Raw genomic sequence first — 26708 nt, 5'->3', positions numbered from 1 at the left:
CAACATGTACCCAATGGAAAGCTACGTCAGTCTTCATTTCTATATGGACCAAAAGTTGATTTCAGACAGAAATGCTACAACTTGAGTTCCACTAGTGTGTATTACTCAGTAATTACTCAGTAATACTCAGTAGTAATTACTCAACTTACGTAGCTCAGTGTTATCATCTTTCCATCTCATTTCCATAAAGCTCTGTTCAATTTGTAAACAGTCCATTTTAGACAGCACTACTAGCGATATCACAATATTTGCAATACATATATCCTAACATCTTCCATGGGAGAAATATGTTTAAAGGACCCTAACTAGACTATTAGCAAAGCCTGGCACAAAGTAACTGCAATATAACTCTTACCAAGTTCTGGCCATTGAAAGTTGCATTTAGAATGCACTATTTTTGAATTATTATTTTTTAGAGAGAGAGGGCACACAGATGAGTTGCAGGGTAAGGGCAGAGAGAGAGGGAGAGGATCTTAAGCAGGCTACACACTCAGTGCGGAGTCCCATGGGGGGCTCGATCCCACAATCCTGAGATCATGACCTGAGCCAAAATCAGGAGTCAGACTCTTAACTGCTTAACCAACTGAGCCACCTGGGTGCCCTTAGAATGTACTATTTTTAAAGTCAGAACCCACCCCCTCCCCCATATTCTTAAGGGACTAGTACTCTATTTGCGCTATTATTTTATTTGAAGCATTCTTACCTCATTTTCTATGTTTTATCTTTTCATGCCAGATACAGAGTTTATTTTCATTTATAGATCAAGTCCAACTATAGGATTTCAGACTAAAAAGAGGTTTAGAGTTAACTGGATTAGGCTCTTCATATGTTTGAGAGGTTATGTGACTTGCTCAAGTTCATATATTGACTTTGTGGCAGAGCTGGCATCAGAATGTGGGTTGCCTGACTCCAGCACACTATTTATACATAAGTTTACACTTACAAAATGTTTTAAAAACCCCTCATCCTCAAAGTACTAAAAAACCCCCGGAAAGACCAGATGGCAAGCGTGAATAATCTTGATTTTCATAGGAGGGAACACTGAAAGGAAAGGAAGAATTAATGACTTACTTAAAATTATCCACATCAGGGGCACCTGGGTGGCTCAATGAGTTAAACCTCTGCTTTCAGCTCAGGTCATGATCCCAGGGTCCTGGGATCGAGCCCCACAGGGGGCTCTCTGCTCAGCAGGAGCCTGCTTCCCTCCCCCACTGCCTTCCTCTTTCCTACTTGTGATCTCTGTCAAATAAATAAATAAAATCTTTAAAAAAATTATCCACATCAGGAGTTGTTGGAGGCAAAATTTAAGAGTCTTTACTACGAGCCCTGTGTATCAACAGCTTCTCCATCTTCTTCTCATCATATAAGGCCACTTCCTAAAAAGACAGAGGCACCTTCTCAAGGAACTATCTCATGGTTTCATTCTGATAAGATCAGAAAATATAAGTTCATTGTTAAATTGTTAACACATCAAATGTCTTCTTGATTCGTGGTGACCTTAAGAAAAAAACTTAGCAAAGTCAGAGGCAGTTATCCATTGTAAATCAGTGAATGATTCACCTATTATTTCAGATAAAGTAGAAGGATGAATCACAGTGTTGCCTTAAATTCCTTCCAGCTCTTTGTTTATTGTTTCTTCTTATATGGAATTCCAATTATTCATTAATCTATCCCTAGCTCCTAACAAATGGGGCATATACCAGGCCCTCAAGTAAACAGTTAGTACTAGGCCTTTGTGCTCTGTGTAGGATTTCTAGAGCCCTCTTTCTACCTCTAAGTTATGAATAGTTCTTTAGACTCTGAGGAGTTGGCAAAGTCTTTTAGACTCTAAGAGTCTAAGAGTCTGAAAACTAAGGCTGGTGGACCAGCCACATGTTTTTGTAAATAAAAACTTTTATTTGAACACAGTCAGGCCCATTCATTTGTATATTATCTATGGCTGCTTTCCCTACAGGGCAGAGCTGAACAGAAATGACAGTGACTAAATGTCCTGCAAAGCCTAAGATATTTACTATCTGGCCGTTTGCAGAAAAAGTTTGTCAATCCTTGCATTTAGAATCTATTTATTGTCTTTTATGGTCAACCTGGAGTTGAGTCAGTGTCTAGCTAAACAACAAATGCGCCATGACAAATGTTCATAGATCAGCAAAGTGTTAACTTAGTAATGGAAGTCTAATTTAGTGTTACAGATTCATAGGCTTAGCTACTATGAAGATCAGCATAAGTAATAATGATTTCTATTTGCATGGCACTTTCTAGTTTATGATATAATTTATATGTGTTATCTCATTTGATTTTTCCAATAACCTTAGAAAGTAGGCAGGAAAAAGATTCGGAGATATCACATATCCTAGAGTTGAACTCAGATTCAAGCATTTTTAACAGCTGAAATGATTCTTTTATCTCTGGAAAGCATTTCCTTCAGGGGAAAAAAAAAGGCAGGAAGGAGTTATTAACATTTATCATCTTATAATGCACTGTTCTAAAATAATGTATCAGTAGATGATTTGCAATTAATTGTACTTTGTAATAACATATTCTGTCTTCCTAATTTGTGGTTTTATGTCAATAAGATAATAAAAATAACATAAGCATTTAATCTAAGGGTTTAAAAAATCAAAATAAATATAAGCCTCACTGAGTTATACGTGAAAAATACAATCTTAAATTTTTGATATCTTAAAACCTGCAAGGTAAGCCAGTTATTTGGCTTTCTTAGATTTACAAAATTGAAAAATAAAAAAACAAAACTCTTGGCAGAGTAGGAAAAGAATAAGTCTTAGTGAAAAATATGAGTATATATTAAAAATATGAGTACTACCCATGGGGAAAATAGTGAAATATGGGTTGATATGGTGCTCTCCTGTGGGTCAAATCATATTGAGATAAATATTTCAGTGAAAGCTATAAACTCGTCAATGAGGGTTACGATATACTTTTTGCATGAAAGTCAGAATCATATACTGTATGATTCCAACTATATTCCAACTCTGGAAAAGGCAAAACTGTGAAGAATAAAAAGATCAATGGTTGCCAGGGTGTGGGAGAGATGAACAGGAGTAGTACAGGGGATTTTTAGGTCAGTGAAACTGCTCTATATGATACTCTAATAATGGATACATGTCATTATAAATTTGTCCAAACTTAACACCAACAGCAAACCCTAATGGAAACTATGTCTTTGGCTGATGATATGTCGACATCGGTTCATCAATTGGCATAAATATACCACTCTGGTGAGGGGTGTTGGGTCTGGAGGAGGCTGTACTTTCGTGGGGGCAGGGAGTACATGGGAAATCTTTATATCTTCCATTTAATTTTGCTGTGGAGCTAAAATTTTTCCAGTAAATAAAGGCTATTAAAAAAAATAGTACTGGGTGGTTGGGTGGCCCTGTCAGTTGAGCGTCTGACTCTTGATTTCAGCTCTAGTCATGATCTCAGGTTTGTGTGATCAAGCCCCACATCAAGCTCCATGCTGGGTGTGGAGCCTGCTTGAGGTTCTCCCTCTCCCCCTTCCCAGATTAAGTACAGTGGGCTAGAAAATGTCACATTCAGTATTTTCCTCAGAAGCTTCATACATATGTATTAAATATGCTTGGCCTAGAATCCTTTCAGATAATGGATCCAGAACAAAAATGAACTTACTTCACACCCGGACTGAGTTTCCCATGAACATGACTCCTTCTCCTGAGGGAGAACACCTCTTTGGAAAGCATGGTCTCCCAGACATGTTGGACACAAGGCAGACTCAAAATCGGGCTCCCCTGGAGGGATGTGCATGACTGAGGGGCCTGTGTACTTCAGGCTGGGACTCTGATGCTTGTCCACACTGACCATTGGGCTCTTGATCCATCTTCGTACCTACAAGACACAAAAGAAGAAAATGCATTTTACTTCCTGTGATATTTAACGAGACTCCAGTGGGAAACTTGGTGGAGGAATACTCATGAAAGGAGAGTTCAGTCTCATGACTTCTCCATCTTTCAAGTCTTAATACAATCCAAATGGGTCAATTCGGACCAATCACTTCTTAGGCATGTGTGGTTTTTGTCTGGTTATTTCATCTCATTGAGTCTGTCTCCCCATCTGGGGATGATTGGGATAATAATATTTCCTTCCAGGTTGTCATGAAGATTTTACAATGTTTTTCAATGCCCAGTTGTTTTGCCTAGCACATAGTGTTCGAGTACATGGTGGCTATTTTACTTTTTTTCTTACTATTATGATAAAGCTGACAGAATGATTCACAAATGTCTTAGACAAATTGCTAGCCATTCTTACTGGAGGAAACACTAACCTATGATTGCTAGCTTAAGACCCAATTGCTGCTAAATGAATTGACATATATCTCACTACTGCAAAAAACTTGATTATAAAAGAAGTTGCTTCTGGTTAAGAAATTATTTCATAGTTGTTTTTAAAATTTGAAAACTTACCACTTGTCTTCTTTACATGTAGAATTCCTATAAGGCACAGAGAATATAGAAAGCTTTTCTAATATGAAAAGTGATATTGTTTTATAGCACTTTAAATATAAAAGGAATTGTTGTAAATGTTTGACATAGGTTGTCTTGCTTAATCCTCAGAACAATTTTTACTATTACTAATTCCATTCTACAGATGCGAAAACAAAGGCACAGAGAGCTGAAGCAAATTCCCCCAAGGCACAATGCTGGTATTGAGCAAAGTCACCTTGAATCCAAATCTATTCCTTTATGAGAATAGAATTTTAACAAACATTACAGCACTGTAAGATTTGTGGTCACTGAATGCTAGAAATGTATCTTGGTTTAATATGCGTCTTCCATTATCTTTGAAACTCTTGAGGATTTAGCCTAATTGGTGAAATTAGCATATAGCAAAAGAACAAAGAAATGAAATGACAGTATTGAATTATAATTAGTAATGTTACAATTAAATATTTTAAGGATAGACTGAGAAGAAACTAAAATTGCAATAGCAAAAAAAGGAATTAAGAAATTTGGTGGAATATTATGCTACCACTAAAATTAAATATAAAGATTCTGGTAGTATGGAAAATGCTTAGAACATAATTATATGGGAAAAAAAGGCCAAATACAAAATTGTTCAGACACTATAATTACAAATATAAAAATGTATATTCTACCTACAGATAAAACAAGAAAGTTAACAGGCAAAATAAAAACTATTATATTCATTGTTATATGCATTGATTAAAGGTGTTTTAGTTTTCCTTCTTTTTACATTGTAATTTTTCAAAGAACAATGTCTTTTAAAGTTAAAATCCTCATATTTCTTTCTTTGGTTACATATGTGTCTTTTAATTGCTTTATTTATATATACTTTTTTCAATAGCCATTTCTCTTTTCAGGTTTACCATCCTAATAAATATGTTAATATTTGGGAGGTATCCTTGAGTATTTCTTGCACTCCAAGGTCCCATTAACATATTAGTAGGTATCTTCACAGTGTTTATTTGATTTATTAATGAAAGTCTAAATGAAACTCTAAAAGTTTGAAACTATGATAGAATCTCTCTTCCTGATGTTAAGACTAAATGTGTTTTTCATCAATCTGAAAAGTACTAAATTTCATTAGAGATGGAAAATTGTTTGTAGTACTATATTCGGAGGGTTTTGAGCTTGAAGTCTGGTGACCATTATTGACTAGTTGCCAACCTTGTTTTAAATTCAATCTTTTATTCTGGCTTACTATCAATGTCTCTTTTGCCAAGTAGATTTAACTTTGGGGTTTCTGTGAATAGAATTTTAAGGAGATTTATCTTCAAATGAATTTATATGGCCTGACTGATTAAGAATTTTAGTATATTGAAATGTATATCTTAAATTTATGGACAACTTTATTTAGAGCAAATCTTATATAATACTGTCTTACAGTTATTCAATTTATAATGAAAGAATGTCCCTGTGACTGAATCTAAGCTTTCATTACATTATAGAAAAAACAAACTGGTTTTATCAAAAGAAGAGAATTTAGAGACATTATATCTCAATTCAAAGTACACATTGATCTATAAACTTAATTGATTTGTTGTCTATTAGAGATCACTGGGACTAAGAATCACATAGAGAATTGTCATTTCATTTGATGCCCAGCTAAGAATTATCCAAAAGAGTTCAGATTACCTTGAGCATATGCTGTCAAATAACCAATAGATGTCTTTATAGAATTTCAGAGTTAGAAGATACCCAAAGATATTAGTAATTTGCCTAAAGATACACTGTAAATTATTATGTGGTCAAAACTATACCTAATGATTTAAGCAATTGATTGAACCAATTTCTACCAGGGTAGAAGTTGGCAAACTCAGTGTCTTCAGAGGCTGGCAGGAACAGGAAATGTGTAAAGGCCTAAGACCAGCATATGAACATAGGGAGTCGTAGGGACTATGGCAAACTGGGAGTGCAATTAAATTTAAAAACAAAACAAATAAACAACCCCCCCAAGCAAACAAATAAACAAGATTATGAAAAAAAAAAACCCTAGTTAAATAGACCTCACACCTTTAAGGGTCACAATTTAACTCCTGAAGTTATTCCTTTTTTTTTTTTAATTTTTTATTATTTTTTTAAATTTATTTTGAGGGAGAGCGAGAGCGCATGAGCTGGGGTAGGGACAGAAGCAGAGGAAGAGAGAGAATTTCAAGCAGATTCCTGTGCTGAACACCAAGCCGGATGCCGGACTCCATCCCACAACTGAGAGACCAGGACCTAAGCTGAAATCAAGAGTTGGACACCCAACCAACGGAGCCACGAAGCCACCCCCTTAAGTTATTCTACCAGGTAGAAATAAGTATGAAGTAGAATTCCATGGAGTAGAAATAAAATGATTTGATATCTTCTAACTTTTTCCTTTCTTTTTTTTTTTTTTTTTTTTAAGACTTTAATTGAGAGAGAGCCAGAGAGAGAAAAGCAGCAGGGGGAGGGGCAGAGGGAGGAAAAGAAGCAGACTCACTGCTGAGCAGGGAGCCCTACGTGGGGCTTGATCCCAAGACCCTGGGACCATGACCTGAGTCGAAGACAGGTGCTTAACTGACTGAGCCACCCAGGAGCCCCATCTTCTTACTTTCTCAAAAACAATCTAATGTTCTCAACATTTTAACTTTCATTCATTCATTCCTCGTTCTTTTTTTTTAAAAAAAAATTCATTTCATTCATAAAGATTCGTAAAATGAATAAGTGAATTATAATATGTAAGAGAGTAAATAAAGCAGAGAAGATTGATCAGGATCACTGGGGGTGGGAGGGCCTGAGAAGGCAGGAAGCCTTTCAGTAAAGACTTCAGAGGTGCTAAGACTCTAGGACATCAAAGTGAGCTATCAAATAGGCAATTAGACCATCAAGTCTGAATTTCAGAGGAAAGATTCAAGCTGCAAACAAGAATTGGAGACTTGAAACAAACAGCCATATTCTACTGAAGTCTTTGGGGGAAAAATCCAATGACTTGGCTGGATCTAGGTACTAAGCTCATATTTCTGTAAGATAAGGGGCTCTGGTTATTAGAATCTATTCCACTTAAACTCTGAAATATGTGATTTACCCAAGTCTTCTGAGAGTAGGAATGTGTTTTGTGCCTTAACACGTTCCAGGAGGGCAAGGTGTGGGTGTGGGTGATATTTCATTAGAAAGGCCCAGGGTTCTGAATAACCTTCAACAAATTAACCCATTCTGAGTGTTAAGGACATGGGAACATGATACTGCCTCTCTCTCTCCACAGAGAATGTGGCAAGGGAAATTTAGAAATATTCCATTTTTCCAGAAGCACCAGGGAGAAAGGGGTTCCAAAAGGAGATGCAGTGATCCTTTTTGTGGGACTGTTGCTGGCATTCATGACCTGCTATCGATCTTGAAATGCTTTATCTCCTTCTGCTGGGTCCTTATTCTGACTTCAACACGTTCCTTCCCTGCTACTCCTTTGCGCATTTTGTTGGCTTTATAGCCTCCCAGGTGGTTTATCCAGGCCTGGTTAAGGACTGGGTTTATGATGTTTACTCCATCTCCGGAGAGTGGCTGGGCGGTGAGTGAAGCGCGGGGCTCCCCCTCAGGCCTTGGCGTCCAGCAAGGTGCCCTCCAAAACCGGTGAGTGGAGCACCACTGCTTCTGCCCCTGAGGGGGTTGGAGCTACAGCAGGCCTGTTGTGTCCCCTCAGGCTCTGCCGGAGGGAGTAGCTGCCTGCGAGTGGCTTTGGGAGCTCCTCAGAGACCAGTCACAATGGCTCCGGGAAGGCTGCGGCAGCTGTGTGTGTGTGAGAGAAGTGAATGCCCGGATGTGAGCCGCTGCCCTGACTCCTCGGCCATCTGGGCCCTGGTTTTATTCCGAGCTACTCAGCAACCGTCGGTGGAGAGCCTTGTAAACAAACGTAGACCAGGGTGAGACATCCTCCTCACCCTGAACACATGCAGAATTCCCTCACTCGGGCTTTATAGGAGCCTGTTCTCCCAACTGCATCCGACGATTTTTTCAGAAGCCATTACTTCTCCAGACATCGGGGGTGAAAGAGGACGGCCCTGCCCCTTACCCATAGGGCTCCTCTTACTGAACAGCGTTGGCATAAAATCTTAATCCAATTTCTTTGTTAAATGCAGTCTGCCCTGGTTTTATTAATTTCTTTATTCGAAAAAAAAAAGCAATAATCCCGCAGACTAGAAAATTGCCAGATGTGATTAAATAGATTGGCCAGCTTCTAGGGATTTTCCACTTGTGGGTTTTTTTTTTCCCTCTTATGTAATAGTAAACAGATATTACTCTTAATTTAAAATGGTTTAGCTGCTTATGATATCAGCTGATGCAGAAAACTTACAGAGTGTTTAGGTGTTTATTTGTGAACTCATAATAATGCTCGTCTCATCATTCCTTTTGTTTTCTGGGAGTGAAGAGCTGTGCTTTCCTTAAAATCCAAGTGACCTTGACGTCGGACACAACTCTGCAATTTCCAGGGGGCATGTGTTTTTATTAGAGAAAACTGACTTTGTTTATATGATGCCACAATTACTTTCAATTCAGATATAGCAACCGAGTTTTCTAGTGGGAATTATTTGGATAATTCAATAGGCTATAAAAAGGGACCTCCACACCTCCTTCTTTTCCAGAAGGTGTCTGCTGGTGGGTTGGTTATGACATTAATGTAAGTCAGGAGAAGGCTCCTGGAAGCAAATCCCTCTCACACATTGGTGCCCGAGGGGGCTTCACAGCATGGCTCTTAAAATATAACAGTGATATGATATAAGGTCAGTGGTAGTAATCTGATCGATTCACCCTAGCTGTATGGGTCATCACATAGTTTTCTTTCCTCTGAATATCTGTAGTGTTTATTATTTACTTACATGAAAACTTATATAACCTTTTTTTTTTTTTTTAAAGATTTTATTTGAGAGAGAAACAGACCAGGAGAAAGAGAACAGAAAAAGAGAGAGAACAGGGGATGTGGGGAGAGAAAATAGGAGGGGGGTGCAGAGAAAGAAGCAGACCCTCTGCTGAGCCCGGATCCTGTTGCAGGGCTCAATCCCAGGACCCCATGATCATGACTTGAGCAGAAGGCAGAAGCTTAACCGAGTGAGCCACTCGGGCTCCTCAAACCTTGGAACTTTTATGCTCACTGGTTGTTATTATGCCTATGTCATCTTTCCAACTGGACCATAAGGGTAAGAACAGCTTCTAGGCTTTTTTTAATTCTCCAGAGGCTGGCATATGGTCTTACAAACAGTAGGCAATAAAAATAGGAATTGCTTGCTTATTTTTGACAACCATATTCACTTATAGTTCTTAACGTGCTTTGCTACCATCCTCTATTAAGGTGATAAATATGCTCTGTGTAACTGTTTCTCTCGCACAGTAGTACCTCCCCAGGCCAGGCACCCTGAGAAGATTGAGTGCCTTTTGGAATTCCCCATCCTCCTGTGCCATTTGCCCTTGGGATTTCCCAGTCCTCTCCTCTCAGCATTGACCAATGCACTTACATCCTGTTCTAGATTCTCTGCCTAACCTGGTGTTTCCCCATGCCAGGGGAGGGAGTGGGCAGCCAGGGGGACTGGGAGAAGAGGAAGGAAAGAGAGGACATACATAGCTCCATCCTTCTCCATGACACTGCTGAACTGGACAGTACCCAGGGCTCCCTCTCCTCATACAGCTGCCAGCCGGCTCCTCCCACCCCAGCAAGTTCTCAGAGAATTTAACACCAAACAAGGCCTTTGCCCTATACTTCCAGCTCCACAAATATAAACTCCTCTTCTTCCTCTGCCCCACTGAGGCACTCACTAGATCCTACCCCATCAAGCTGTAAATAGAAAAAGCTCAGGAAATAAATAAAATCTTAAAAAAAAAAAAAAAAAGAAAAAGAAAAAGCTCAGGAATTCAGTGACAGAAAGTTTCCATTTGAAATAGAAGTAATATTTTTCTTAGTCCCTAAAATATGGGCTAATCCTTTTGGTTTGAATTGGTCTTCCCTGGATTTAGAAAATTAAAAAGAAGAAGAAGAAGAAGAAAGAAGAAAAAAAAAGAATCAGGAAGAAATTATGTCAGTTATATCTAAAGTTGTATCATTTATATCTAAAGAATGGTATTTATTATTTCGCTTGTGGATGAAAATTGAGGCTTGGAATATGGTGATGCTTAGGCTGACCCCTGGGGAAGAAAGAGCGGCCTGTCCACGGCTCATTCACCAGAGTTTTGGAAACTTCCCTCCTGGTTCCTCCAAGAAATCCCTTTTCTAATATTGTTTTACCTCTCCCTCACTTGGCTACTGTCTCTTAGTGCATTCAACACGTTGTTCTTGCAACATCTCTAAAAAAAACCTAGCAAACTAAACACAAAACATCCTCCTTTGGGGCACCTGGGTGGCTCAGTGGGTTAAAGCCGCTGCCTTCAGCTCAGGTCATGATCCCAGGGGCCTGGGATGGAGCCTGGCATAGGACTCTCTGCTCAGCAGGGAGACTGCTTCCTCCTCTCTCTCTGCCTGCCTCTCTGCCTACTTGTGATCTCTGTCAAATAAATAAATAAATAAAATCTTTAAACAAAACAAAACAAAACAAAACACCCTCCTTTTACCCACAGACTTCCTTCTTTCAGAAACTTTCTCACCACCACTTGAACTCCTTTCCTTCTCAGCCACGCTTTGTGGGAAAAAACCACCTCACACGACTCCTCGGCCCACTACAGTGCATTCCATAAATGTTTACAGACCACCTAATATTTGCAGGGACTAAAGGGAAGAACACGACAAAGAGACTCACGCCACTGAAACAAGTGTTCACCAAGACGCCAATAAACCTTCATTGCTTGATCCAATGAACACTTCTCAGGACCTCTCTGACTTGTCTACTGTACAGCATTTAAAGGTTGTGATCTGTGAGCGAGGGTGCTGGCATTTCAGAGACTTACCCAAAAGTCCGTGGTTTATCATAATGTAGTAAGTGTATAATGTAGCGAAAAATTGAAAGCATGAGCTCTAGAATAACACTGGTTGGCTGAAAACACCAGAACTATTGCTGCATCTTCCCAGGGCCTTAATATCTACCTCGTCAGGGTTTTGTGAAAAGTAAATGAAATGATAAAGGTAAGCCTAGAGCCCAGCACTGGGTGAACATTTGGTTAATATTTGCTGTATAGTTGTGGCTCCACATAATGAGAGAGGTTAATACAAAATGCCATCTGAGGAAAGAGAGGGGGTTTTTGGTCCACTTGGGAGAAGTCAAAGAAGGCTGTCTGGAGGAAGTAAGTTTAAGCTGAGTCTTTTTTTTTTTTTTAAGATTTTATTTTATTATTATTTTTTATTTGACAGAGAGAGAGAGAGAGATCACAAGTAGGCAGTGACAGGCAGAGAGAGAGAGAGGAGGAAGCCTGCTCCCTGCTGAGTAGAGATCGCCCCCTCCAGTTGTGGGGCTCGATCCCCAAACCTGAGATCATGACCTGAAGGCAGAGGCTTAACCCACTGAGCCACCCAGGCACCCCTAAACTGAGTCTTGAAGGTTGAGTTCAAGGAAGCCAGGTGAGTGAAAATGGAAAAGCTATTTCCAGCAGAGAGGATGACAGAAGCCAAAATATGGAGGCAAGGATCTGCACAGAATATGTAGAAAATGAGCCCAAAGAGAAGAGGCAGGAACTGAAGCTGGACAGAAAGATTGCGGTGTGGAGCAAAAAAGTGATCCCTGAAGTGTTGTAAGCTGGAGAGTTGGATTGTCAGATGTGTCTTCAATTCGGTGTGAAGGATGGATATGAGATGGTCAAGAACACAAGGAGCTGGATGAGTCAGGAGTTGTTTACAAAAGAAATGATGAGGGCCAAAGCCAGAAGAGTAGCAATGCGAGTGGAGAGGAGAGATGAATCATCACATTTATCTACCATTTAGTTCTCAAGTCTATATCCTTTTCTTGGATTCTGAAAGCCATCTCCTAAATGGCCTTGCCCCATAAATCTGTTCTTATGGGGACCACAGCATCTTTCTAAACGCAAAGGTTGATCTCATCTCTGCTTTAAATTGTTCAGTGATTCCCCATCACCAGTGCAGTGATTTTCAAACCTGTTTGGTCAAGACTGATGTACCATAAGAAATCCCTGTTCTCATATACATTTATAATAGAGAGATATGCAACTGAGACAACTGGTACCACTCCTATATTTACCCTTTTTGCAGGAAAGGCACTCACATTTTCTATTCTACTCTAGTCCTTCAAAATGTTGATTACAACCCAGTGAGTTGATTTCATGACCCACTAATAAGTGGGACACAAATGGAAAAATATCTAAATAGTAAAATCTACATTCCTTGGCCTTGGATACCAAGTCCCCTAGGGTCTGAATTCTCATCTCTCATTATGTCCTCCATGCATCCAGACCTTCCGTCATATTGTTTGATTTGTGGTTGTCTTAAAGACTGCTCTCCTAAGTCTTTGATTGTGTACAGGCTCTTCCTCTGACCCAACTTGTCCGTCTGGGTAGTCCTGCTAAGAGTCACATACTGGGGACACTTTCCCATTGTCTGACTTCTCACTGCTTCTTGATTCATTTTGATGTTTACTTGTTTAAATGGGAACACACACGCATTTACTCTGCTTTACTTATCTTTTCCCCCTATTAGAATGTGTGTTTCACATGACCAAGACATTATTTTCTCTCTTATATTCATTAATAGGACATTCACAGAGTTTATTTTGTGTGTTCCCTCTTCTTAGCTTATCCCCTCCAAACTTCCCATCTGCCTTCACTCTGAGTTGAAGCTTTCATCGAAAGAGGCTCATTATTATATTCCCAGAGGTTAGCACAGCTCCCAGCGTATAGTAAATGATGAAGAAATATTTTTTGATTGGTTTAAAGCCAGTTGCTATTCAAGGCACAGAAAATAAAAAAAAAAAAATAAGAGGCAGTTGTTCTTAAGAATCAACCAGGAAATCAGCTGTTATAAAACAGTGTTAAAACTAGTGTGAGTTCATCACTGGGACAAGCAGGATAAGGCTGTGATGGGGAAGCTCTGATGGGGATGAGTTTGGGATAGAATAGCAGCTTACAAATGGCTGTTAAAATTTATGAGTTTTATTTTCAAGCTCTGTGTGACCTGGATAAGGGTCAGGAAAGGCTGAATGGAGCATGAAAAGACTCAGGGCTTGGAGGTCTGGGTTCAGGTAGGATGAATAGGAGGTCACCAGGCAGACTCAGGAGGGTACACTGGGAGGGGGTTATCCCCGTATATAATATAGAGTGGAAGCACCTTTATGCCTTCCTGCTGGACCTCTACAGCATTGTCCTTCAAAGACCATCTTTTCTTTCTTCAATTTTCCCCACTCCATCCCCCTCAATCTATTCTAGTGTCAGAGGTTTATTATTTCATATAGCTGTTAGACACCTTCATATTCTGGGTATATTATGAACTTAACATATTTTTATGGTTAAGGATAGCGTTAGGTAAGGCACACGAAAGGTTACTAAACAGCAATAGTATTGTTTTCATATTATTCTGAGGTTGAGCAGTCAGTTTACAAGTGATTTGTATTTCCCCACAATTAACGAGAAGAAATACATGTAAGATACAAAAATGACTTTCTACAGGAATGGACAATGAACTAAATTAAGAGAATTGGATTCTAGTCCTGGCTTTGTGACTACCTTGAGGAAGTCATGCAAACCACTGAACTTTACTGCCTTCAGCTGTAAAATGCAGGCTGGGAGCAGGAAAGCCTTGCAGTCCTTTCTAACTGTGTCACAGGTTCAAGCCTATTTACCCACTGAAGTTCCAACAAGTAACATTGCTTTCCCCAGGACATCTCCCTGCCTGGCATTTCTGTCACTTTCTACAGTAACCTTGTATTCCCTCCATTAAAGATACTGAAAAAACAACAACAACAACAACAACAACAAAAAGAAAAACCATAAGGCTTTTAAAATAATCTTACGGTCTTAAGGACAGTTGCTAGAAAATCCATTTAAATAGCGATAATAAAGACTGAATCAAGTCTCGTTATTTGAACTGTGTACATTACTTAATTAAATTCAAAATGCTAAATGAAAGGAGAGATGGTTCACAACATCCAAAATGGGGCTCATTGCTAGTCCCTGCTCTTTCTGTTCCTTTGTTGAGTCTTCTTACAAGAGAAGCACATGGCACACTCAGTTTCATTTTTATGCAAAAACAATTTTCCTCTAAGTGATGCTTGTGGTGTATTGGTAATGGCTTCTATTTTGGTATTCTATTTTTTTCTCACTTCATGTTTTATAAAGAAAATGGTAAGGTTTCATTATTCTCTGAAAACAAGAAGAGAGCCAGCTAATAAATAGATATTTACTAAGGACCTACCATGGCCAAAAATCATGTGCGGTTCTGAAAAAGTGGAGAACGAATTGTGGATGTTTGACGATCCTATGGAAATTGCTAAACCTGGGAAACTCACTCTGACCTCAGGACAACTGATAGAGAGGAAAATCACTGTGAATATGAGTCCATGTAAGTGGAGGAGGAAAAAACAAGATATTTTTCAGGACAGATGCATTTTTGTGGCATGTAAATAATAAGAGTAATAATAATAAAAAGACTAATGATGGACCTAAAGGGTCAGAATCAAAGAAAAATCCCAGCAACATAGTCCCCAGTGATCCCATTCTTCCTGAAATAGCATCATGTGTCGATGGCTATTAATACTGATCAATGTGAGCTGACTTGTTAAAGGGGGAAAAAAAAGAAAAAAGGAGGGACGCCTAAGTGGCTCAGTAGGTTATGAGCTGCCTTCGACTCAGGTCATGATCCTGGGGTCTTGGGATCGAGCCCCACGTTTAGCAGGGATTGTGCTTCTCCCTCTCACGCTGCTGCTCCCCCTGCTTGTGGTGCCAAATAAAGAAATAAAATCTTAAAAAACAGAAAGAAATGAATGTATAATCCAGAAATATGCACTTAACGCATTCATTACTGTGGTCTTCATGAAACCCCAAAAGAAAAGAGAAAACCCTTGGCTTTGTCAGGAGAGCTTCATATATATATAACATTTTATATGTTCATTTACAACATTTACATGGTTGATAGAAACTTCTTATCATCATGCTGTGCCAGTCTTTTACTGGCATAAAACCAACACTCAAGCAAGTCAGATACTGAGGTTATAAAATTACCTCTCCACCTCCACTTTCTTATTTGGGAACTACTCATTTCAAAGATTCTGATTTGGGGGACCTGCCAAGGACAGTTTATTGTTGCCTGAACAGGAGAGATTTGTGATTCAGGCAGATGGTGATAAAATCCCATGCCTCTGGCCATGGTGACTGCTCCAAGGGTTGGCATGTGACCCAAACAGAGCCAATCAGAATCTTTCTATGCTATCATTTTTTTTTTTCATCCTGAACCTTGGAGGTAGAATCTTCTGTTTCCTTTAGGATTGCAATCTCTAGGGATGCTCCCTGAGGAAGTACCAACAGCACGTCTTGTCCTGCAGAGAGAACAGTCTAAGATAACACTCTACCTGGTGACAGGCAGAGATACATTTGCACCCAGATTCCAGCAAGTGTGCATTATTTAATACAGACTATAGTGGAGTTAGATGCAAGGCATTAAATTATACAGAAGAGAAAGTGGCTACACATGGATAGTAGATAGATATAATAATTCAAAATATTTTACAAGCTGAAGAGCAGGGACACAGAGCATGAATGCGGTTGTAGGTCCCAGGCAGCTCCCGTAGGGCCCCTACTGTCCTAAGCTTCATCTCTTTGCTGGCTGGATGGTGGGGAGTGCTTGAAGAGTCCTGGACTAGGGAGAATAGCAGGGTTGGTCAGAGGGAGGGGACACTCACAGGGCACTGGACAGTGGTATCTATGGACACTTCTAGAAATATTTTAGTCTTTCAAAATCAGTATGGTTTACTGTACATTCTAACTGAAGGTCAGCCCTGGTTTGGGGAAAGAGGAGATGGTATTGGAGCTGCTTTTTGTGGAAATGGTGGCTTAGACTGTGAGATAGATGGCACATGGCTGTAAAAGCTGTCAAACTGCTTGAATTCAAGCTGTTCTTACAGTTTTGGATCCTGCGGTCTCTGTTGACATCCTAAATTGATGATGACCATGATTTCATTTCTTTCCTCAATCCAGCTGTCCTTGAGCACTCTACCAAGTGCCAGCAGGTATTAAAAAAAAATCATTTGTCCATATCCAGGATGAAATAAAATAAGCAGCTACATTTCATTTAAAAAAACAGCAACATGGACGCCTGGGTAGCTCAGTGAGTTAAGCTTCTGCCTTCGGCTCGGGTCATGAGCTCAGGGTCCTGGGATCGAGCCCCACATCTCTGCTCAGCAGGAAGCCTGCTCCCCCCCCCCCTCTGCCTGCCTCTCTGCCTACTTGTGATCTCTGTCTGTCAAATAAATAAATAAAATCTTAAAAAAAAAAAAACAACAACATTAACAACAACAGGGCAAATGTTCTGAGTGTAAGGGAAAAACGAATCTGAACTAATCAAAAAGTAGGGAAGAATTTTCCAAAAACATGGAATAAAATTTCTTGAATGCGTTTTATTAGGTACTTTGGCTGATAAATCCATGAAAGCAAAACAAAAACAGTATTAGTGACAATGAGGGACTTAACTCCAGGTCTGTCTCACTCTAGTGAACTGAATATTAAGGAAATGCTGTTGGTTGAAAGAAGAACTGGTTAGCAGACAACTGGCTCACTAGTACACTTTCTTGCCCCATAGGGAACGTTTTTTGGAGCCCAAGAGTCACAGTCCACATGGTCATTAAACACAAGCACAAAGCCTATTCATTTCCCTTCTTTCTTTTGTCCCTTTCCAATCCACCCTACACTTTGCTGCTGTATCCACTTTCCCCAAACCAGGTTTTGATTATGTTAGTTCCCTGCTTAAGGCCCTCAATGGATCTCCACAGTCAACTGAATACCGGCCAAGCCCCTTTGTGTAGCATTTTCCCTGGACTCTCCACATGCTCTGGCCCTCGCACAATTTATAATCCTGTTCCCCACAACTCACCTACCTTTGTGCCAGATGCCAGCCAAAACAGATTATTTGTTTTTTTCCTAACATATCCTACCTCTTTTGAGCTTCTGGCTGTTCATGTGTTCTTGTCAACAGAAATGCCTTTTATTCCTTTGTTCATCTCAGTTTTGAGGCCAAGTCTTACCCAAATTTGAAATCTTGGCTCTGAAAACATCTTAACAAATGCTCATTATAACTCCATGAAGTATCTTTCTCCTTGAAACCCCATTCTTTTTTTTTTTTTTAAAACCCCATTCTAACTTCGAACTTCTCACGTGAATCTATCATGTTATATAGCACGATGATTCAGGCACTCTTTAATGACTCTAGCCAGTATTTATTTTCATGGATGATTATCCTGAGGTATAGTCCCCTCCTGGAGTTAAGGGAAATGCAGAAGAATTTCTTTTCTTTTCTTTCCTTTTTTTTTTTTTTTTTTTTTGCCATAATGTCATGCTAGAAGGATTAGGAAGAAATAACTCACAACACATACATGAAATAAGAAGTCTTCATCTATACCCTGAGAATTCCCTTGGGCGTTCAGTCATAAAACAAATTCCTTTGCCACCACTGCTACTATTCCTTTTTCTCAGGGAGGCTATGAGACCTCAAGGGCTGCAGTAAAAGTCCTGACATGTCCTTGGACCAATGCTTTCCATAGCCCTTATTTGCTTTAGACATTTCTTTGACTTGGGTGATGGCCAATGATTCACTTATAATTTCCTCTCCTGGTACTTCTTGCCTTTCCATCCATTGGAGTTTTGCCTCTCTGATTATATCAGGCTTTAATATTCTCACTTGTTACTCTTCTTAAAAAATCCCTGGTCTCCTTATAGCTCTTGCTTGCTTAGTCATTTTCCCTTGAAAACACACAAAACCCAGCATGAGACTGTTTTGGGGGAGGGGTTCTTGGACCATTTTACTGGGAACTTTCGACCTGACTTCATCACATTCCTCTTTTGGATGAAAAGCTTCCAATTTCAATCTTCCAAGTGGCCTTTCCCTGTAGAAAGATATCTGTATCCTGTAAAGTATACTTCCTATTACCATTTCATTGCCTATATCTTATTCATGACTGTCTTGAGGGCACATAGAAATTCTTAAGTGTTTGTTGAATGAATAGATGGGTAAAGGAATGGAGAGATGTCTTACAATTATGATTCAGCTTCTTAAATTGTGTCCCTTACTAGACTGTAAATGCTTTATAGATAAAGTTTTGACTTTTGGCATCTTCGTGTCACTTACCATCCCAAGCAGTGTCTTGCATGAATCAACATCAGCAAAGAATTTGTTGTATTAGTAGTTAAGTGTGCATCTGCCACTCTGTGGGGTTCTAGCAGAGCCAATCTTTGGAGATTTCACAGCCCCATTTCCTGTTCCAGTTTCCTTGAATCTAGATCATACCACGTTTTGAAGGCCCAATGATCCAATGTTTTCATCTACTTATTCATAGTTTTAGCTTTTGTCCACTTCGGTGTTCATCTCAGTATCTTAGCACTGTTAAGAAGATGTGATTTCAAGTGTTGTTTCTATCACTTATTAGATGAATGACTTTGGGCAACTAACTTAAATTCTGAGTGTCTTCTCATCTTTTGAGAGGTAATGATCCTACCTGTCGAACAAGTGGAAAGGATTGGAAAATGAGTCCCCGGTAGTAACAGGAAGGCATGTGAGTTCTAAGTATGTAAAATGAATATACATGTACAGGTGCACCTCAGAGATTTTTGTGGGTTCAGCTCTACACGATGGCAATAAAGGGCATGTTGCAATAAAGTGAGCAAAATGAATTTTTTGGGTTGACCAGTACATGTAAAAGTTGTGTTTACACTGCACTATAGCCCTAGTATGAAGCAGCATTATGTCTAAAAAAAATGTATATGCTTTTTTAAAAGGTATGCTTTATTGCTAAAACATGTTAACCATTATCTGAGCTTTCAGTCAGTTGTAATCACTGATCACAGATCACCATAATAAGTATAACAATAATGAAGAAGTTTGAAGTATTGCGAGAATTACCAAAATGTGACACAGAGACAAAAAGTGAGCAAACACTGTTGGAAAAATGATGCCGAAAGACTTGTCAACATAGAGTTGGAGCCCCACAAACCTCCAATTTATAAAAAAAAAAGGGGGGGGTATCTGAGAAGCACAACACAACAGAGCATAATAAAAGGAGGAATGTCTGTTATAAGGGTAATTGATTTTGTAATTATTCAGTGTGCTTTTCTAAAATGAAATTGGCTATCAGAAGAGACAAGAAGTTTTTAGTCACTAGGGTTACTTCAGAGAAAGTTGTAGGCACTTGGCAAGTATGGGCAAAGGGAAGTCAAGATCTTTATGATCTTGTTCATTTCTGACATACTATAATCCCACATATAACTTGTACACATGCTAATAAAGTTTAACTATGTTCTTGAGCTTTTTTACATTTGAGCTATGACAGGTCAACTCACTAATTATTTTCCTTCTAATTGTGGAATAGGAGACACTGGCTTGCAAGCAGTTCAAATAGGAAAAGTCTCAGGGATTTTAGTTTACTGTAAGCCTTCTAGAATAGTCAAAAAAAAATTTCTTTTTCTGGGCTACTTAAATGAGGCTCTATTATTAGAAACAGGGAAGGCAAAGCAAGAGAGGTGATAGATACACTGCCCTTTGTCCTGTTAAATCAAACCTGGAATACTGGTTCTAGACTTGTTCTTTTGATTTCAGCAGGGGTATTGACAAACTAGGGAACACCCAAATAAGAATAGATAGAATGGGGAAAGAGATTATGATGGTCAGTTCTAGGTATTTAGATTTTATTTATTTAAAGATTTTATTTATTTATTTATTTGGCAAAGAGAGATCATAAGTAAGTAGAGAGGTAGGCAGAGAGAGCAGGGGGCTTGCTGGGAGGCAAGCAGCAGGCTCTCTAGCCTGATCCCAGTACCCTGGGACCATGACCTGAGCCAAAGGCAGAGGCTTTAACCCACTGAGCCACCCAGGTGCCCCTTACCTGGTTATAAAATTAAACACTGGTCTATGTGTTGCTGTGAAGGAATTTCATAGACGCAATCAAGATCTACAGTCAGTTGACTTTAACTGGATGAGTTTATGTTTGATAATCTGGACTGACCTCATCTAATCAGTTGAAAGGCTTTAAGAACAGAACTGAGGTTTCCTCTACAAAGAAGAAATTCTGCTCCAAGATTGCAGTATCAGTCTCCTGGGCTGCCCTATGTATTTCAGACTTGCCATTCCCACAATCACCTAAGCCAAAGCATTGAAATAATTCTATACATGTCTCCTACTGGTTCTGTTTTTCTGGAGAACCTTGACTGATGTAGAGATCAAATAAGAAAGATGGAAATGAAAAGCCAGAAAGGCTGTGACAACGGTTTTCCAGTATTTGAACAGCTATCCTGGGAAAGAGAAACCAATGTATGAAGGGGACAGCAGGGTGCCTTTGGGCCGGCCTCCCGTATGCCAAAAGTTCAATGGAGCCTTCTTTCAAAGAAGGCAGCTGTCCTTCAACAAGTATAGCAAAGAGAAAATCTGACCAATCTTTCAGCCTCTTAAATGAAGTGCCAAAATAATGTACTTTTTAGTAGTAGGCATTAAATGAGTCCTTTCCTTATAGCTCTTTTATAGCTCTTTAAAATATTATTTGCCCTTAAAACTGTTCTTCCCAGAACTTCACTGTGGCTCATATAAACAACATTTCCACTTTGTGGATCATTGTAACTAAGCCAGAAGCCCCCAGATGCATATTCATTCACTAAGTGAAGCTGCTCACATGGTTTTCATTTTGGAGAAGATAAAGCTGATGCTTTTTTGAAGTCATCCAACCAGATCAGGATTTGGATAAGGCTAGCAAGTTTATAAACTTTAAGCCAGTGGTTTTCTTACCCAGCGAGGCATCATCTCTCAGCCAAATGGCTTTAGCATTGTCCAATTTCCGCCAATTTTTCTGTGTGCTTTTAGCCAGCAAAACAAATTCTATGCTATATAGGCATAGACTCAAGAACGGAGTTCCTAAAAGGGCAGACTTTGAAATGCACAAATGGCATTATCGTGTAGAGATGCCTAATGCTACCATCTCCATCTCTCAAGGCTATTGAGTGAATCTCATGGAAATAACTTCAAAGCTAGGAGGTGACTTAAAAATCATTCGTTGAAACAGATACACTAAGTGTGTCCTGCGTCCCCAATTCTGGATGCCATGATATATGCACATGCTCACGGAGGGCTTCTCCCTTGACTTTCACTTTTCCCGGTGTACATTTCATGGGATTGTTTGCTATATTTTTTTCTACACTTCAGCAACTTCAGCTGAAATATGGGACCAATATAAAATATAATAACAATATAATAATCATCCCTTGCAACTTGAGATGAATGTAATGGATTTCCTCATTTAAAACAAGGTACATTTTAACTCTAATCATTAGTTCTTAGACAGAAATTATGCCTGTTTTAAGTCCCTATGTCTAGTTATCTTGAAGGATATTGTATGTGTTCTGGTACCAGTTAACATAATCTTGTTTCTGCTTTTTAAAATTTCATTAAATTATATACAATTATACTAATTCAGCAGGGTGTAGACTTTGAAATATTTTAAAAATGTATTTCTAAAAAGGGAAAGGTATTATTTCATATCAATCTGAAGAGAACAAATGAATCTTAGTGGAATAGAGTTTTCCAGGTCCTAAAATCTCCATGGTGCCCCTAATTATTTGTTCTTTCTCATTTTCTGGAAATGGGGAAATTTTTTAAAAAAGATTTTATTTATTTATTTGACAGACAGAGATCACAATCAGACAGAGAAGCAGGCGGGGGCGGGGCGAGGTGGGGGGCTGGGGGGGTGGGAAGCAGGCTCCCTGCTGAGCAGAGAGCCTGATGTGGGGCTTGATCCCAGGACCCTGAGATCATGACCTGAGCTGAAGGCAGAGGCTTTAACCCACTGAGCCACCCAGGCACCCCAGAAATGGGGAAATTTTTAACAAACATATTTAACAATTTCCAAAGCTGGTATGTGGTGAAAAAAAATATTTTTAGTTCTTGATTAGAAGAAAGGTTAATTCATTTGGAATTTAAAGTTAATCTGAAATGCAAGTTCAATTGATATTAATTTTCTAGTTAACCTAGGTTTTTGGAAATTATTTCAGAATTCTACCTATAATAGCCTGGCAAAAAAAGGTCTATCCTTTTTTGGTAATTAAATGATCAATTTAGGTTACAGAATACAAACTGGCGAGCAGAAAAATATTAACTCTTCTTTCAAAAGTATACCAAAAGCAATTTTCATAGAGTTTCTTAATTTCCTCCCAAAGACTAGAAGATTTCTGAGGGGAAAAATGTAGTGATGGTCTTGTTTCTTTTCACAGATCAGCCATTGGAACTGGGGTCACTTGGGTTGCCCTCAGATAAAACTGTGAGTAGGCGATTTGTCTGGGACACAAGGGTAGATATTTGTGACAGCACCTAGAGCTGCCCTAGTCCCCAGCCAAGCCATCAAACTCCACTCCATCATCTGGAGCTCAAGCTTCAACCCCAACCATGACCCCAAACTGTGCCCTCCAACACCGTAAGAAGAGTCATCACGGGAAGAGGGCTTGGGGTCATTTGTATGAGAAACCTTAGGAGGGAGCAGGGAGCATGTACTCAAGGTATATGATCTACAGGAGGGCAGTACTCTGGAGAGTATGGGACTGGGCTCCACAGACTTTTCCTCCAGCAAGGGCAGAAGACCAATGGCAAAGGCATTACATAAATGGGGCCCAGAGGGGATCCTCTTGCCCCTGTCCCAGTGTTAGTACCATTGCCAGGACTCCTTCCCACCTCATAGGTGGCCTTCCACTAGGCAGTGATTCTCAAACTTAAGCTTGCATCAGAATCACATGCAGGGGTTGTTAAAACACTGATTTCTGGACCCCATCTTCCAAGTTTCTGATTCAGTAGTTCTAGGATGGGGACCAGGATTTGCTTTTCTATCAAGTACCGAGGTGAAGCTGATATTATTCCAGGGACCCCACTTAGAGAACCACTGCCCCAGACCTTGCACAGTTCTTGCTTTTCCCCCCAGTGTCCTTCCCCTCTTCCCCTCTTCCCCTCTTCCTTCCTTTCCTTCCCCTCTTCCTGCAAGGAGGGGTTTTGCAGTCCTGATATCCTCATAAGGAAAACACATTTTATGTCCTTCCCATGGGGCCAGATTGTTTGCATTTTCTAAAGTGACCATTTAGTAATCTGATTCACTAATTTAATGTGCCCCAGCCCTCAAGAAGCCTTTTGGTGTAATCAAGGTCAGGTTAAAGGTAGTGGCCAAATGACAACTCAGTTGCAGTTTCCCCTCAAAGTGTCCCCAGAAATAAATCCAGTTGTGTGTGTGCGGTCTTTAACCTCATCTGGGCCTCCAGCCTGCTTGTGTTTTCCTGGCTCTGCACAGCTACCTTTGCTGGTGACTGTCTGGCATCCTTTGCTGGTGATGCATTAGCTACTACCTGTCAATGCTGGCTGGGGGAGCAATAAAGGGACCAATGGTTAGGGTGGAGGAAAACACCCGTCTGTCCAGCTCTCGGTCCCATTCAGCCATCATGAGGCGTCCAAGCGGTGCGATTATTGCTGAGGTGTAAAACCACTGGGGAATACTGCCCTTCAGTGTCTTGTCCTGACATCCCCTTCTCCACCACTCTGCAAACCCATCCCTTGACGTAGGCAGGGAGGCAAATGGTATGCAATCTCTCTAAACTTCACCCTCTGCCATCTCAAGGGCCTGTACCCCCATCTACTCTCCTGTCCTTGTATAGTGCCTTCTTCCTTCAATCCAAACCCAAAAGCACATAGGCATTTCACTTAGTGTAAAGAGACCCTTACTGGGCACTCTAGCTGTGGAGATGGATGGAGATTCCCAGCGTGAGTTTCATCTGGGACACTGTGCTCTGCTATCAATGCAAACCCATACCTTCATACGTTTGAACATTTTTGAAGGCTATTATTTGTTAGGTGCTTGTGGAGGCCCAAAACAAATGTACATTCGAAATGGGAGACAATTAACTTTACTAAAGTCCTATAGTTTTAAAAAGTGATAGACAAAATATGCTGGGAAACAAATATCAGAAGCAGTGAGTTTGGATCGGCTGAGAGAAAGGAGCTGTGAAAGCATTTGCCTTCCAAAGCAGATCACCCGTTTTATCAGTAATGTTCTTACAAGGAGGATGCCACCGACTTCACCTGATCCAGGATTGACTCTAATGGATAAAATGGTCTAAGATGAATCAGGACAAGCGTTTTCTTGGAGTGTTTTCAGATCACACAAGCTGAACACTGGCTGGCAAGAGACAACCTCTGACCCAGACTAGAAGGTCGAAGGTTAACAGAGCTTAAGGGATCATTTAGACCATCCTGACAGCTGGGGAAAATGAATGCTGATTACGTAAAGCTGCTTGCCCAAGTTAAAACAGGTACACCCTGGTCATAGTAAAATGATGGTTGGCATTTGGCAGGCTGGGATTTGGATTCTGGCTGGAATGCTCCTTGTGACCCTAGTCATGGTACTAACTCCCTGGGCCTTAACTTTTTCCTTTACCAAATGGGAATATCCTTTAATTGACTGAGCTATGGCAAGGACCAAAGAAAATGCGTGACAGTTAATATGCACCTAATTCATCTTAGTTTCTTACTTCCCTCCATCCATCCAGATTGAGAATTAGAGCCAAGACCTCTTGTGCTTTCTTTTGTGTGCAATCTCTCCTCTCCTCCACTGGCTGATCATATGATGGTCTTTTCCCCCATCATCATCATCGTCCCCACTATCAGGTGCCTACTTTCAGGACAGAACAGTTTTTGCGAGCATTAATAAAGACAATGTTTGTAAAAACACTATATTTATACACATGTACATTATAATTAAAGGCTACACTGATGGGGCACGAGGCGGTCATATTGGTTATCAAATACACTAAAATCCAAACGATTGGTGGAGAGGTTGTTTTGTTTTGCTTTCATTGGATTTTTGGTGCCACATATTATCAATGACTATACAAAATGTGATCATTTATGAATGATGTATTATCCAAAGTTACAGAATCTGAGTTTCATGTTTCTCCTCTATTCTAGATTCACAAATGTTTCACAAATGAGCACTCAATACAGTAAGGACTCTTTTCAGCAAAAATAAAGTCAAATTTCTACCACTGACTCCAACAGACTTGTCCAAATACCGTAGAAGCAGCTTTCTGTTGTTGAAGGCCTATTGTGTCGTAAGCATGTGCATTTATCACCCCTTACACATAAACACTTCACAAGGTTAACATCATTACCATTTTGCAGATGAAAAATATTGAGCCTTAAAAAAAGTTGCTAGCTTTGCATAAAGCCAAACAGCAAGTAATATGCAGAATTCTGGTCTGACTCCTTTTAGAATTCTGCTCTTCGACCTCCTTACTGCCTCTCACAGAATGTGCTGGACCTCAGCAACAAATATACAAGCACAGTTTTAATCCTAGAATCCATAACCGCACTTGATGTAATTTTTTTTTTTTTTTTAAAGATTTTATTTATTTATTTGACAGACAGAGATCACAAGTAGGCAGAGAGGCAGGCAGAGAGAGAGGAAGGGAAGCAGGCTCCCTGCTGAGCAGAGAGCCTGATGCGGGACTCGATCTCAGGACCCTGAGATCATGACCTGAGCCGAAGGCAGAGGCCTTAACCCTCTGAGCCACCCAGGCGCCCCGCACTTGATGTAATTTAAAAAGTTACTTCTAACAAAAGTATTTTGAGCCTAGGAATAAACAGAAGCAACATTCATATAAACAAGTATAATACATGATATATTAGAGAGGAGTTTATTAATTCTAGGTATTACCACATCCTCTGCTCCTTCTGAAAAAAAAAGAAGCCAATAGAGTGACTGTCATATTGGCCACAAACCATTAAACTAAATTTAGGCACCTATGAGAGGGGATAGTATGAGAATTCTTCTCATTCTTAATCTTCATTAGTGATCTGACAACTTTTTGAGGGACATTTCATTGTAAGATATTCACAGAGAATCCTGGGTCAGCAGCAGGGGGAAGGCTGAGATGAACATGGATACACAGCAGGCATTTCAAGGGACAAGGTGAGATGAGTTTGGTTGAAGCTGAAGGCTCCTATGGCAGCATGACAGAAAAGAAGTCTGCAGAAAAGAAGTCTAAAACTAAACATCTTTTCCAGGTGTAAACCATAATTTCCATGAAATCAGTTTTCCTAATTGGCAAAGAGGTGTTTCC

The 26708-nt window shown here is 39.8% G+C and overlaps 1 protein-coding gene across 1 annotated transcript in view; it reads right to left on the bottom strand.

Annotated features, from left to right (window-relative positions):
• The window catches only part of SGK1 (serum/glucocorticoid regulated kinase 1), a 108149-nt gene that overhangs the window by 62139 nt on the left and 19302 nt on the right, over positions 1-26708 (bottom strand). The window contains exon 2 of the mRNA XM_004740240.3: positions 3646-3861. Coding sequence (XP_004740297.1) covers positions 3646-3861 — 216 coding nt within the window. The remainder of the gene's footprint in view (positions 1-3645; positions 3862-26708) is intronic.

This window comes from Mustela putorius, unplaced genomic scaffold (assembly GCF_011764305.1).
Source record: "Mustela putorius furo isolate JIRA1106 unplaced genomic scaffold, ASM1176430v1.1 tig00003863_pilon_pilon_pilon, whole genome shotgun sequence".
Taxonomy (NCBI): Eukaryota; Metazoa; Chordata; class Mammalia; order Carnivora; family Mustelidae; genus Mustela; species Mustela putorius.
Note: the sequence above shows the minus strand (reverse complement) of the source record. Positions and strands in the feature narration are given on the sequence as shown.